The sequence below is a fragment of the Palaemon carinicauda genome, chromosome 2, assembly GCF_036898095.1.
Source record: "Palaemon carinicauda isolate YSFRI2023 chromosome 2, ASM3689809v2, whole genome shotgun sequence".
NCBI classification, from domain to species: Eukaryota; Metazoa; Arthropoda; class Malacostraca; order Decapoda; family Palaemonidae; genus Palaemon; species Palaemon carinicauda.
This window is the reverse complement of record NC_090726.1, coordinates 69,159,665-69,175,682: the sequence shown is the minus strand read 5'-3', so window position 1 is coordinate 69,175,682 and position 16,018 is coordinate 69,159,665. Positions and strand designations below refer to the sequence as shown.

Sequence of the window (16,018 nt, the reverse complement as noted above, 5' to 3'; positions counted from 1 at the left end):
GCAGCACTTTGACCTCGGAGGGACCCTCAATTAGCGTGGCTTGGGACATTCCTCTGTTCTCTCGACTTCGTGTGGTTGTGCCCTGTGCGTGCTGTTATTAACTGTGTTTTAATCGTGATTTTTTACGTTCATCCTTTTACGGTATTTTACGTAAATCATGGGTCCTAAAAGGCTTAGTTTCGCAAGTGGTAGTGGTAGTGGTGAGAAAAGGAATAAGGGAATGCTTTCTTTAGAAGTAAAGCAAGGAATTATTGAAAAGCATGAGCGTGGCGTCCGTATGAGTGAACTTGCAATAGGTTCGGCACAAATAAAAGAGGTGTTAGGAAAATATCAAGACGTGGTCGACTTCATCGACAAATACCTTCCAAAGAAATTGCAGGTTTGTCGTGTAGTTGCGCAGTTTGATGATGTTTCCCTAACTTATTTTCGAAACATTCTGAAAAGCTGTACCAAGCAACTTTCTATCGATAGCTTCTTTAAAAAAACTACGAAGCAAACTCGTGATGAAGAGAAAGGAAGTGGTTCAAAGAAAACAGCAAAGAGTGAAGAGAAAAAAATTCAATCAATTTTAAGTGTAGGGAGTGAAAGTGATTAAAATTAATCATCAAAAAGAAAAAAAGAAAATGTAAAAAAAAAATATAAAATATAAAAATAAAAAAAAAATAAGCTAAGTTATGTTAAAGTTCACTTAGTGTAAGTTAGAATAAGTTACGGTAGTGTATGTTTATCGTAGTTAACCTCTCTACCTCCTCGCCGCCCGTCCGTCTCCTCTCTGCGTAGCAAGACCAACAACACCTGCGCTGGAGTTTCTAAGGTAAAGTGACGCTAAAAACCCGTTTCTTATTTATCCTTTTTTGATAATTCTTCTTTTTAACATGTCTATTATCTAATTTAGTGTGCATTATTCTCATGGGAAATTATGTGTAGTAGTTTATTAAAAAGTTATCATAGGTTTTTGGGCTCAACCACGGATTAATCCTATTTCAATGTATTCTTATGGGAAAATTCGTTTCGACATCTGAACATTTTCTTCATCCGAAGTCAGTTGTGGAACGGATTAAATTCGTATGTAGAGGTACCACTGTATAGTCTAAAACGACCACCTTCCCGAGGTGTGTACGTAAACTATAACAAAGGCAAGAACGTTATTCTTCGTTCGTCCAAATTGGACTTGCTAGCAAACAAATACCATAGTAAAAACAATAATAAAATAATGATAATAATAATGGTCATAAAACGTAAGTGATATAACCTAGATGACAGAGTACCAGATGGGCAATATTAACTTGAAATACTATCGAAGCGAACGAATCCAACATGGCTGCCATCACCGAGGAAGGCCAAGCAGCTTCCAAAATTAAAATCCACATTACTGGAAAGAGAACAAATGCCCGGTACTGAAAAAAGGCTGTAAAAACAAACTATGGTACTTAACATTGGTAAAGGTGAAGTAGCAGCGTCAGTCATGATGAATTAACGACAAACACTTGAAAAACACCGAGAGCACAAAAAATACGACTATGCGGGCAAGTCCAAAACAGAAGGATGACCTAGAGGGCGTTCGTGTGGGTGACGGTGGCGTGGTCCAAGTGTGGTTTCTGGAGCCTTTGTTACGGCCCTTCCCTTTGATGAAGGGATTATCTAAATGGAAGACAGCCTGTGAATAGTGGTTTTCACACGCCCCTGATGTATACACGACACCCACGAGGTGCTCGCGCGAGGGTAGTAACCTCTGCATTCCATGCTTTTATCTTTCTCTGGTATATTTGGAAGATTTATATCAGAAAAGTGTAAAGAAGGACTCTTTTCACCGGCCGTCACAGGTCGACCCAGAAATGGAATTTCTTCATTTCTTATTCATGATATTCCAGATAAAAAAATGAGACAATCATGAACTTGAAATGTTACTGTAAGGGTTTTGTTTTTTCATGGGTGGGCTCTGTACAGTATGAATTTGAACATCCCAAGACAATGAAAATACCTGAAATAGTGAATGCCTTTAAGAAGTGATTCGACAGTAGGCTCCAAGTTATGTTGGGGAGTGGTAGTTTTTACTAGCTGAGTGACATGTGCAGCAATATCTGAAAGAATACAAAAGGATTTTGTTATTTGAGAATTTTTTTTTATAAATATTTCAGGGTTCCATATATTCTACAGAATCAGAGATCACAAAAATAAATGTACAATGCTTCAAGGATACAAAGTAACTAAAAAAATTCTCATTACTGTCACTACACTACAATTATACCCATCAGGGATATATGTAAAACTATTTGGAATCTACTCAGGACTCCAAAACTCTGTTCCTGCCAGTTGGTAGTCACGAGCATCTCTCTTAAAATTGTCTCCCATGGGTTTACCTCATCTCAACTAAAGATAACTGCAGGTCTAGTAAGGAAGATGAGACATTCAGCCCCCCATTGAGATAGTACCGCTAGAGAGTTATTGGGTCTTTTGACTGGCCAGACAATACTACATTGGATCCTTCTTTCTCGTTACAGCTCATTTCATCTTTGCCTACACACACACAGAATAGTCTGGCCTATTCTTTACCCATTCTCCTCTTTCCTCATACATTTGACAACACTGAAATTACCAAACAATTCTTCTTCTCTCAAGAGGTTAACTACTGCACTGTAATTGTTCAGTGGCTACTTTACTCCTGGTAAGGGTAGAAAAGACTCTTTGGCTATGGTCAGCCGCTCTTCTAGGAGGACACTCCAAAATAAAACCACTCTACTCTATTCTTGGGTATTGCCATTGCCTCTGTACCATGGTCTTCCACAGTCTAGGGTTAGATATCCCTTGCTTGAGGGTACACTTTGGCACACTATTCTATCTTGTTTTCAGGATTTCTTTCATGGTCAACACTGTTGGAAAATTAAAGGGTAGGGGGCAGTTCATCTTGTAAGAATTGAAAATAAGGCTCTGCCACTGATATTATTCATAATGACTTTTGCTTACTTTATAACTGAATGATTTTATACACTGGCTTCAATGAAGGACACTTTATCCCACAGAGGAATGTCCAACTTAATCCCCTTCTGCACTCAAAAAGACTAACATATGTTTAGGCTGATGGCTTCTTACATGGGTTATCAATAAAAGTCTCACTGGTGGATGAAAATCAAACTCTTCTGAAAGGTGAAATCAAATGAGGAAGAGACATATTTGAAATAATTGCTAACAGGTAGCAAATTCAACTAAGAAACATGAATCTAACTTACTTGTTTTCCTGCTTTAAGTTTGGTTATTGTTAGTCTAAAAATCCTCAACACCAGCTTAACAATTACCAACACTAATAAGATGTATGCCTCTCAAGAAGTGACATCTATGGTTGTTAGTGAAAGGAAAGAGATAACCAGAGTAGACAAGTAATGAGCTACCAGCTAAATGCAGAGCACCCATGCTCATTAACCAGCATCCGTTATACTAGAGTATGCTCCAATATTACAGGTGCCAAAGTTCAAAGTGTTTCATTGCAAGGTAAATTTCTTTTAAAAAAATCACAGATTTTTAAAGTATTATGTATTTTTTCAACTATTCAAACCTGAGTCCTTTAATAGGAGTATGACTTCAGCAAAGCTGGAACAGCTGTTGTAATTTAACAAGGCAGTTATAAAACCATTGCAGGGGCTGGAGAAGTCCCGCCTCCCTGTTACTCAGCTAGACATCTATACATCTAATGGATAAAATAATAATTTTGTAAATATAAGAAAAGAAAAGATGAATTAAGAGATAAAAATCTGCAATAAATAGAAATTTAAATATCATCCATCAAATCTTAGCTTCTTAACAAAGTAAAAGTCTTAAAAAAATTCAGAAAAACTCAAATCCTATAGAATATTGGACAAATGTTTCTGACCAAAACATAAATATGTCTTTAAAAACTTGATTACAAAAAAGAATTTGTATAGTTAAAATAATGTCACACTCACTGCACCTGAGAACTGCCTCAAGAGGTGTGCACATTAAAAATTCATGGGCCAATCTCGTGTAACCAATACTCAATCTTGCTAAAATTACTTCTGTTCTTTTATCATCAGAACAGACGTTCTGATAATTCATACTGAGAAACAATTGGTTATCTATTTTGATTTACCATTTTCAGATTTACTATGCCTCATAATTTTCCAATTTGTTACTATAAAATGCTTTATGATGGTTACATAATCTTTTACAGGGAGTTTAATGGCAAGTTGCAGCAAATCTATTGCTTATATTAGTAGTGGCATCTGCTCTTTTTATGCTGGACTCCAGCATACTACAATATTTACCTATTGAGAATAAAATCTGTTCTCTTTAATTTGTAATATCAATTTATTCTTCTGTGTGTAACCTTTGAAGGCTTTTATGGTCCTTCTTGATTTGAAATAAATGACAAATTTAAGATTCACCATATCTCCAATTGTTTTAACAATGGCAATTACTGGTAAAATTACTGATAATTCAGATGTAAATACAAAAGCTTCACTGGGTAACAACTGACTGGCTTTAGAACTATAGGTATACATAAAGTAGCCTGATGGGGTCCTTTTCTTTGAATATTTTCCAGGGCATGTTGTTTATGGTGACTCAGAGTATACTTCAATTTCTTTGATAAATAAAAAGATAAGAGCATATTCTTTTTTTTTTCAATAATTCAAGGTGGACAAAAAAAAATAGTTGCATAAGGTTCATTCTGATGTTTATAGATTGTAATAGTCTATTTGCTTTCAGTGATAATGACGATACATGACTTTTTAAAATGACATCGCTTTGATTGAAGAGCCTTTTTGTTGGAGAATTGGTGGATATGATCTTCAGTGCACTTTTCTTTGCGACAATATGACAATTTGTCCTAAATTGTATTTTTCCGAGCTATACAAACCCGTAATCATTTAACATAGGAATTCGCTTCAGTTCAGCTGAAACAGCCGAAGAGAAAGAAAAACAAGCAGTTGTGCCGATTGGTTGGCTGGCAGTGTGAGGCAGAGCTTAGCCCCCCCCCCCCCCCCCCCCCTGCCCCCGCCAGACCGCCAGCCCGCTTTCCTAATTCAAACACTTTAGGCTCAATGTGGAACATGACAGGGGTGGTAGAGGCGGGCACTTATATTAAATGATTACGGGTTTGTATAACTAGGAAAAATACAATTTAGGACAAATTGTCAATTGTTCCGACGCGATATACAAACCTCGTAATCATTTAATATAAGAAGACTCACTGGTTGGTGGGATGTCTGGCTTTGCTGCTTGTGGACAGCTAACTGCCCGGATATAGACTTGGTCTCGAATGAGAGCAGAGGACTAAATCCACCTACCCCTGTCTCTTGACCCGACATGATGATGGTGGGGTCTGAGAAACTGGGAGACGCCGCGCGATGTGTAAGAGCATCACGCGACCAGAGAGCAAGAATGTAAGAGACACTCGACCTAGGGTCAGAGTGACTGGATGAAACTCCAAAACCAAAAGGCAAAGGGTTTATACATCCACCGTCTTCCCTGCCTAGCAGAAGACGGGGGGAGAATACCTGTAAACAAAATCTAGCAATCTTATCTGGGAAGACTTGTCTTGATGTATGGAACTCCAAGGGAGGAAACAGAGAGAAAGGCAGATCACCTGCAGACTGCTTTTCCACTGCCAAACATACCATAAAATCAAGAAAAGAGACTTCCCTATCCTGGAGGAACTGGAAAGGTGAGACAATAGCTTGAGTCGCTACCACAGGGTCAAGAACAAAGGTGTCCAAGGACTTATGTGTAAACTCCCTCAAGTAGAAGGCCGTAAAGGTGATCTGGCGTTTCTAAACGCCAGCCTTCAGCGCTTGGCCCACTGCAAGATTTCTCTTGAAAGTGAGTGTGGGGGCAATGCCCCTGATCTCGTGAGCTTTAACCCTCGATGGTGTTTGGACTCTTGAGGAAGTCTCATACACCTTGTAGATGGTTTTACGGATCCAGAAGGATATCGTGTTCCTCGACACCTCCCTCTTGGCTCTGCCGGTGCTAACAAAGAGTTGTCGACATTCAGGTCTGAGATGCCGAGTTTGCTTAAGATAGCGCCGGAGACACCTGACGGGACAGAGAAGCCTCTCACCTGAACCGCCACTTGCCGCATCTGGTGAGGAAGGAATAGTGAAGGCCTCGAACCTGGGACCGTGGGTCACTGGGTTCTGAGTCTTGGCCAGAAACTCTGGCACAAAACTCAAGGAGATCTCCTTCCAACCCTCTGCGTGAGTGACATTACAAGAGAGGCCGTGTAACTCCCAGACTCTCTTCGCCGATGCTAAGGCTAGCAGAAAAAAATTCTTAAAGGTCAAGTGCCTGTCTGAGGCATGGCTTAAGGGTTCGTGCGGAGCACGAGTAAGAGACCCGAGAACTAAGGTGACATCCCACTGGGGAACACGAAGTTCCCTCGGGGGACAAGACTGTTCAAGCTCTTAATGAGCATAGAAATCCCCAGGGCGTTGGAGATATCTATGCCTTTCAGACGGAACACCATTGCAAGGGCAGACCTGTACCCTTTAATGGCAGAAACCGAAAGGAGCTTATCTCTGCGAAGAAAGACTAGGAAGTCTGCGATCTGAGTCAGAGAGGCTCCGGCTGGAGAGATACTCCTTCCACTACACCAATCACAGATGACCAATCACTTCCCCTGGCAGACTGAGGAGGAGGATCTTCTAAGGTACCCTGACATCTCTCTCGAAGCGAGTCGCAAAAAGCTTCACGTTCTGAGGAGATGCTGGATAGTCTCCACACATGAAGTCTAAGCGACTGCACCGCCTGGTGGTACTTGTTTGACAAGGGTTGCCGAAGGAGATTGGGCCAGTGTGGTAGCTCTCTCGGTGCCTCGACCAGGAGCGACAACAGATCGGGAAACCAGTCCATGTGTGGCCATAGTGGAGCAATGAGAGTCATCCTGAGTCCTGGAGTTACTAGGACCCGGGAGAGGACTGCACGAAGCAAGCAAAAAGGGGGGGGGGGGGAACGTGTAGCAATCCAGTAGATCCCAAAGATGTTGCAGTGCGTCCTCGAACGCAGCCGCGGGATCTGGTACTGGAGAGCAAAACATGGGAAGGTTGGCGTTGTGCCATGTTGCGAAAGGTCGATGCATGGTTCTCCCCAGAGGTCGAGTACTCGACTCGCAACCCAAGGGTGAAGAGACCATTCTGCCCCTGTTACATGGTTTCTGCGACTTAGGGCGTCTGCCAGAACATTTCTCTTGCCTGGAATGTAGCTGGCTGACAAGGTTACATGTTGACTCTCTGCCCACAGAAACACCTGCCTCGTCAACTGCTGCAAGGGACATGAGAGCGTGCCCCCTTGCTTGTTGATGTGCGCGACCACGGACGTGTTGTCGCTCATTAGCACTACCAAGTAGTCTCTCAAACGGGCCTGGAAATGAAAGAGTGCTCTCGAGACTGTCATTATTTCCAGCACGTTGATGTGCACGTGTTTCTTCTCTCCCGACCACACACCTGACAAGACCAAGTCGTCCATGTGTGCACCCCAAACGTTCCGTGAACAGAGGTAACTGAGGTGGAGGAGGGTTTATGGGAAAACCCTCTAATGAGGTTCTCGTTTAGCCACAAAAGGAGATCCTCCCTTACCTCGCGTTCCATGAGGACCGGACGAGGGGGAGGATCGGTGGCTGCTGACCACTGGTCCTTCAAACACCACTGAAGGGAGTGGCGATGGATCCGCCCGAAAGGAACGAGCTTCTCCAGCGAGGAGAGGTGACCTACAATAGCTTGCCACTGGAGGGCTGAAAGTTGTTCCTGCGACAGGAACGGCTGTGCAACCTCTCTGAGTCTGCTAATTCGTTCTTCCGAGGGAAGAATGCGAGCTGCTGCCGAGTCGATCAGCATTCCCAGATACTTCACCTTCTGCTTGGGAATGAGGTTTAGCTTCTCGCAGTTCACCACGATCCCCAGATCGCAACAAGATCCCAGAAGCGAGTCTCAATCCTGAATCAACTGCTCCTGCGAGGGAGCGAGAATCAGTCAGTCGTCAAGGTACATCAGTAGGCGGATACCCCTCGAGTGGGCCCAAGCTGCTACCATCGTGAACACTTGGGGAGCTGTGCACAGTCCGAAGCACAGGACTTTGAACTTGTACACTGGGCCTTGGAAGGTGAATCGGAGGTACTTTCTAGACGACCGATGAACTGGTAATTGAAAGTACGCATCCTTCAAGTCTATCGAAAGCATGAAGTCGTACTGCCTGATGGCTAACAGCACAGTGCGAACTGTTAGCATCCTAAACGCAGTTTGCTGAACAAACTTGTTCAATGGCAAAAGGTTGATGATCGGTCTCCAACCTGCTGTCGCCTTCTTGACAAGGAGGACACGTCAGTAGAACCCTGGTGACTGATTGTGTATGACTTCTAGCGCATCCTTCTCCAACATTTCCTGGACCTCCACCTCCAAGGCCCGAGCCTTCAGAGATGTTGGAGCGTACGTGTGGAACGCTATTGGAGTGGAGAATAGGGGGGGGGGGGGTCAATGAAGCACGAATGGGAGCTTGTACACTTAGCGAAGGGTCAACACTACCCATTCCAAAGCCCCGAGGTGCAGCCACATCACCCAATGGCGCGATAGACATCCCCCTACCCTCAGCAGCATGGGAAGGGGAAATCCAATCTCAGCGTTTCCCTTTCCCTTGCTTGCCCCTGTTCTTTCTCTGATGTGGAGGAACTCCCCAGGGAGGCTGAAAGGTCTGTTTGGGGGCAGAACCCTTCTGAACAGGAGCAGGTCTCAGCTGCACAGGAGCACCAGGAGCACGACCAGTGTACCCTTGCTATGTCCTGTGAGCTTGGCCTGACTCGGCCTGGCTGCAGACGGTTTCGCGGAACCAGGTCCCTTGAAACTCACAGCCTGCGCCTGGTGGATAATGGAGTCATTCGAGTCAAGGCGCCATTTATCCCATGCAGCCCGAACTTCCTCTGGTGAAAAGAGAGAAGCTGCAGCTCTAATACGAGTGTTCCTGAGTGCCAGGGCCTCTCCTGAACCAGTCTGTCTCACCAAACGAGCGGCTACTGCCTCACGTTTTTGAGGATCAGATTGGCATACTGGGTAGCAAGCTGGTCCAAGAGAAAAGCAACATCTTTCCCACCCAACAAAGACAGGTTTCTGTACTGCTCCGTGTGTTTGGGGGTAGCAAGCTTGATGTCCCACGCGAACACTGTGGCCGTACCACACCAGTGGTCGAGCCACGAAGCAACCTTGAGAGCAGCTACAGAGATGGACTCCATAGTTGAAATCTCAGAGGCCGAGAAGGCCACTCTCTGGGATTTCAAGCTCTCGACCGAGGAACACCCAGCAAGCGGGGTCGAGAGGGAGAGGACAAGACACAGAAAAACTCTGTGACATAGTACCTCTTCTATCGCTGGAGTGGTTGAGAGAGAAGCTTGTTCGAACCTTGGCTCCTAAGCGAGTCACCAGGTCCTGCGATCTGGTCACTCACTCGGTCCAATGCTCGAGCAGCCTGTCTCAACCAGGGTAGTGTGAGGGGCCGTGAACTGCCTTCGGGAGCTCCCCATAGGATCTCCAAGGCTGTACACTTATCTCAGACACTACCTGAGGAGGAGCCCTGAGGCCATTAATCTCACGCATGAGGTTAATGACCCTAAGAACGGCGACTCCACCTCGGGGTCTTCCGTCTCCACGGCCGGTGAAGGCCGTGGAAGTGACTGATCCCTCGGTCCCGCTACATCCATAGGTGTGGAGGAAGCAACATGCTGCATGGCTGATGACATCCCCGATGAATACCCTCGCTCTGGTCCTAGGACCGAACCACGCGTGTATTAGGAGTCAAGGAAGGACCGTGGCAAGGTTCATCCCCAACGGAATGCATCGAGGTTCCCACTTCGACCGAATGCGTGACTGGTCGCTGCAAGCCCCACGAAGCTCCCGAAGGAGCTCAAGCGCGAGTGGGCTTGCTGGGAACTGCAGCGCTCACACCAGGAGGTGTAGACAGGTTAGTCGCACGAGTGGTGCGCGCGGCCTCACCTGTTACATGGCCAGAAAGTATGGGGTTGGCTGCATCTCGCGCAGCTGGTATGCGCGAGAACTAGCCTGGTCGTGCACGACCAGCCCCCATTTCGCGGGCTGAGTAGCAAGGTGGCTACATGCCGGGCCCAAGTTGCGCTGGTCGAGTGCGCGGCTGTCTGGGCTTCCTCCCTGCTCACACGACATATGAGTCGCTGAGTCGGTCCGCGTGGCTACCCCCTTGGAGGTAGTCATGTGTAACGCGGATTCTTCACAAGAGACCACAGCTGAGATTTCTCGTGCTGAAGCCAGGATTCTCCTTTCCCCGCTCAAGAGCAGTTCAATTCGAGTCTGAGCAGTGGATTGGAGGCCCGAGGACCCCGTCAACATGCTCTGGGAGACGATACCTACGCCCTCGAGCGCGGTTGTCGTGCATGGAGACCTTGCGCGAGATTTGCCGTGAGCAATTCCACTAGTGCGGGGAACACTGGAATCTCACATATCGCCCTCATTCTCCGGAGGACAAGAGGTGTCTCAGGGCGCCATGTCCCTTCGACTGCGACTGGCCTTCCTGGCCCTATTCGTTTTCCTCTTATTCCCCTTCCTCTTTCCCCTGGGGGAGAAGACTCAGAGTCAGAAGATGAAGACGAAGAGGAGAAGGAGAGAGGAGGAGGAACTAGAAGAGGAATACCGCCAACGCTTCCTCTTCTTGTGCCCCCTCCGAGGTACTGGAACGTTGGTCGAGGCAACAGCAGACGACACTGGACGAGGATGAACAACCTGAGAAACGTTCATAGGAAGAGCCGTGGTCGGTGAACATGGTGAACCTGAAAAACATATTGTATCAGCATGAGTTTGGCAGATTTTAATTTTAACTGCTTATCAGCAGGAGATTTGGCAGATTTTAATTTTAACTGCTTATCAGCAGGAGATTTGGCAGATTTTAATTTTAACTGACTTGCGGGCGAAGCTGTAAAAGGTTTGCCATCAGTCGTTAAAGAAATCTCAGTGATTAAAACCTTACTCTCTCTTGTTTTAACAAGGAGTCCTGCAATTATTTTACCCTTGGAAAAGTTTGCATTTTGCCAGGAACAATGCCAGGAACAAATGCTTTATCAGGTACATAGTTAACAACAGGGGCATCAGTGAACATGGGAGTCAATAAAGTTACAACCCAGGGTTGCCAGGTTTCCTAAGTGAGAAAAGGCCAACTTTGATCAACTGCAGCTTAAAGAAGTTAAAAAAAAGGCCAAAGGTATAGCCTTTAAGGCCAACCTTTTATGATATTGCTAAAGGCTAACCAATTTTAAATAAAAAAAGGCCAAATTTGATGTTTTTAGCTGAAAAAGACCAAACTGGCAACTCTGTTACAAACTCAATTACATTCATGTGTTCATAAATAATTGTATCATTCAAATGACTTTGTTGAAGCTCGTCTGCCATATTCAAACGGCGCCTTAACAAATTTAAGTCAAGCTTACCTGATAATCCAAGACGCCCAAAATTCCCCCTTCTTACCAAGTAACGTGTCGTCATCGGTATCAGATGGTCCAACAATCTGTCGAGTGTCTCTCGGGATCGCTGAAATAGCGGGAGCGCTAAGGTCAACCGCTCCCCCAGCGAAACCCAAGAAAACCCCAACAGGCTGTGAATCCGGCCTTCCCAAAATGGTGGCCAGGATTCACACTACGGCAAGGAGAAGCTTGAGCGCAAGGTTTTCCCCTGCATGTCGAGCAGAGCGTGTGCAGGTATACAGAAGGTGACGAAAGCCACCCACTGCAATGCCCGCCACGGCCTGCACAACATCGCATCTTAAAGAGTAACTTTCTCCTTCATAACAATGACCAATCACTAGTACACAAGCACAAGAGAAGGCAAAAGGCTGCAGCGTAGAGAGCAGAAGATAGCACAACCATCCACATTTAGCCGAAGCTAGTGAATGGGGAAAGCGGGCTGGCGGGGGGAGGGGGGGGAGCTAAGCTCCGCCCTATACCGCCAGCCAACCAATCAGCACAACTCCATGTTTTTCTTTCTCTTCGGCTGTTTCAGCTGAGCTGAAGCAAATTCCTATATTAAATGATTACGAGGTTTGTATATCGCATCGGAACAAATCTTGATGTAAGGACAAAGGTGGCTCCCCACTTTCTCATAAAAATTACATATCTATGGAAGATCTAAAGACTCTACTGAGACATCTTAGACCTTGAGTGTGCATTAAATCTAAAGACTTCAAAGAAGCTTCAGATCCTGATCCATATATCAAGATACCATAATCTATTCTTAATAAAACTAATTCTTTATAGATTATCAGTAAAGTTAATCTCTTTGCACTCCATATTATACAAGACAATTATTAGGTTGAGAGGGTCATTGCATTTAGATTTTATATAAGATATATGTGCTTTCCTATTAAGGTGGGTATCAAATATTAGTAAAAAAAATCCACTTCACCTTGGAATTGGATTTGACCGGTGCCCAATATGAAATTTATATTTTGGTTTTGCTTTTATCTGCTATTCTTGCAAAACATTATTGCTTGGACTTTTTTTACAGAAAATCTGAAACCAACAGAAGCAGTTCAATTTTGTATTTGAGTGGAGTTATTTAGAATACTTTGCTAGTGACGAATATTTTTTGAAGAGTAGTATGTGTACATTATTTGCCAATGCAATAAGAGTCCCATTTCATACACTGCCAAGGGGCACACTATGATATTTGGATTTTAGTACTGAATGCCTCCGAGTAATATCTTATACCTTCTGAATTTAAAAAAAAAATTGATTCTGTGATTTACTTTAAATCAAGACTTATTCGTATATAGTTTACCAGGTAGATTGTTCTCTAGGCGAGTCAAATTTACAAAGCTGATAAAATCTTACTGCAACTAAAAACTAATTTAGTCTATACTTCACCATTTTCCAGTAATTTGCAAAGGCATCTGATCAGTAAAATTAGTCTTAATTATTTTCGATTACTGGTATCTTGCTTGAGGGTACACTCGAGCACACTATTCTATCTTATTTTTTTCTTCCTTTTGTTTGTTTATTAATGGTGTGTTGGGCAAGCTTAATAGAAGGGCCATAGATGCCTGGTGGTTTATCAAGAGGTTGTCTTTTCCTTATTAATTCTATTTCTTCTCAAAACCATCCTTACTGTCCTCCCTTCAGTTGAAGTGGCTATCCTGGAGGGTATTTAGCCTTGCATAGTGTATCGGCTCCTCCATGTTGACCAGTTTTTCCAACTTTTTTTCTATAGTCTATGGGTTTGATAAATCATTTTTTTATATTGCCTTAAAACAGATTGTTTTTGTTATAATTCTTGTTAATTTAGTTGTTAAGTATGATGTCTCTTTTTTATTACCATTAATCCTTATGCTCTCTGGAGACATTAAGCAATATACTGGACCAGTACGTCCTAGATTTCGTCAATGTCGTCAACTGTATTGCAATAGTCATGGTCTTCATGCAAATATTCAAAACCTTAGATGCGTCCATACAGTATGATATTCTTTTGTGCTCAGAAACTTTGGTTTCTAATATGAGGCACTCATCTGAGCTCCTTATAACTGGTTTTAAGAAGCCAATAATGTTGAAAAGCGATGCCGACCCTAGAGCCAGTCTTGCTATGAATGTGGATGTCATGAGGTTCTCGCAATAAAAGTTTGTGGCAAGCATAACAACTTCTATTCTTGTTCGATCTACTGGAATCCTGACATGGATGATTCTATCTTCGATTGTCTTCTTACCATTACAGCTAAGATACGAGGATGATAGAAATGCCTCTTTTGTCTTTGTTGGTGATTTCAATGCTCACCATCAGGAGTGGTTAAATTCTGTTTCTCCTACCGATCGCCATGGCTTAAGAGCTTTATACATTGCTTCTGAATAAGGCTGTGAGCAAATCATAAGTGAAGCTACTTACAGGTCTGGTAACTGCTTGGACCTCGTATACACCGACTCCCCTGGCGTTATAACAAGTAAGGTTGGTTCTCCAGTTGGGACATCTGATCATGCCTTGATTTCATCAGTAGTGAAGACTGAGCAGCCTCTCCTTAATGTATCTTACTCATGTAAGATTTATATGAAATCTCAAGCAGACTGGAATATGATCTTGCATGATCTTTCGGGCTTGAATTGGTCACAATTGTATGGTAGTGTTGATCCTGTAGTCCTTTTGAATGAGAATTCTTTTTTTGAAGAATTCGGTGCTCTCGTTGAGATGATTATCATGAAGGAAAACGAATTAGTTATCTGTGGAGACTTCAATTTTTGGATGGATGATGCTTCAAATCCTGACGCTTTGGCATTTAGTGAGTTACTAGAATCATATCAACTAGTGAATAATGTCGACTGTACAAACTGGGCAAATTTTTCTCCTACCATATTTATTGAAGAAGTTACAAAGAAAATAAATGCTGCTGTCAACATTCCCCGTGATCATGATGACCAATGTCAGTTAGGAGCTAAGTGTGCTAACTGTCTTATGACCACTTATAATAAAGTGAGTAAAAGGGAATATAATACCATGTGCCCACTGATGGAAAAGACTATAACCGTAAAAGACCAATCTCCTTGGTTTGACGGAGAGATTTTGGTAAAAAAGAGGGAAAAAAGATGTAAAGAAAGAAAGTGGAATAGGTTAAAAACTGAAAGTACTTGGGTAGAATACAAAACTGCTGCGTGTCAATATAATTACCTACTAAGGAAAAAAAGTGAATACCCTAAAAGAAAGATCCTCGAAGCAGCAACAGACATAAATAAGTTATATCGTCTCCTGAATGGTATAATGGGAAATGTATAAGAAAAGAAGCTACCTGGTGGATACAGTGACCACGAACTACCAAATAATTTTCTAGTATTTTTTAAAAACAAAATTGAAAACATAACCAGGTAATTTGTAAATACTCAACATCAGATTAATGCTACAACAGGCACACAGACAAAATTAATACGATTTAACAACATAACACAAGATGACATCACCAGAATTATCAAGAGAGCAAAGAAAACAAACTGCGCGATCGATCCTATGCCAATATCTGAAGTAATTGGAGAGAGAGACTTTTCTAGTCTAGCCAAAATAATAACGAGAATAGCAAATGCAAGCATTGATGAATGTAAGTTTCCTAAATCTGAGAAAATGGCTATAGTCACACCAGTTCTATAAAATGCAGTGGACTACTAGGAATTAAGCCCATATAGACCTATTTCAAATCTATCCCTTGTCTCAAAAGTGCTTGAATATGTAATTCTTGAACAACTAGTCAGCCACTTAGAAGTAATAGAAGCTTTGCCTGACAACCAATCTGCTTACAGAAAACTATACTCTTCGGAGACAGCCATCTGCTCTGATGAAAATGATATGCTAGAAATGATGGATGAAAATAAATGTGGTATCTTAATACTGCTCGATCCCAGTGCTGCTTTTGATACAGTGGTGCATGAACTGCTACTAAATGATCTACGGTCCATCGGCGTTGAAGATCAAGCCTTCAAATACCTAAGACTACTTAGTTGGTAGAAATTACTGTGTACAAATTGGAAACTCTTATTAATCATATGAACCCTTAAACAGAGGGGTACCCCAGGGGAGTGTACTTGGCCCAATCTTATTCTGCTTCTATACTATTGGTCTATCGAAAATGCTACAAAGGCATGGCGTGAAGTTTAAACTATTTGCAGATGACACACAATTTTACTTCTCCATAAATGATATACATGACACTACTGAAACTCTTAAACAGAATCCTTGATAGTGTTAGAGAATGGATGACATTTAAACAATTAAAATTAAATAAGAACAAAACTGAGTTCATGGTGGTGGCCAAGAGAAACAGAGTGAGAAACTTAGGTGATATTCAAATGAACATATATAATGACTTGGTGTCGATATCTAGTGAAGTTCGAGATCTACTATGAGATTCAGGGCCTCTGTAACACGGTTTTTTCGCAATAATTTTTTATCTATGAATTTCATAAATATAACGCTTCTTCAGAATGCTCATTATATCTACACATAAATTTTGACTATATTCTGCATTATGTAGGTTGAAT

General features: G+C 42.8%; 1 protein-coding gene across 2 annotated transcripts in view; it reads right to left on the bottom strand.

Moving 5' to 3' along the window:
• The window catches only part of LOC137625779 (DNA repair protein RAD51 homolog 3-like), a 487,355-nt gene that overhangs the window by 84,748 nt on the left and 386,589 nt on the right, over positions 1–16,018 (bottom strand). For both annotated transcript variants that reach the window (XM_068356670.1, XM_068356676.1), the window contains exon 6: positions 1,982–2,081. In XM_068356670.1, the coding sequence (XP_068212771.1) occupies positions 1,982–2,081 (100 nt within the window). The remainder of the gene's footprint in view (positions 1–1,981; positions 2,082–16,018) is intronic.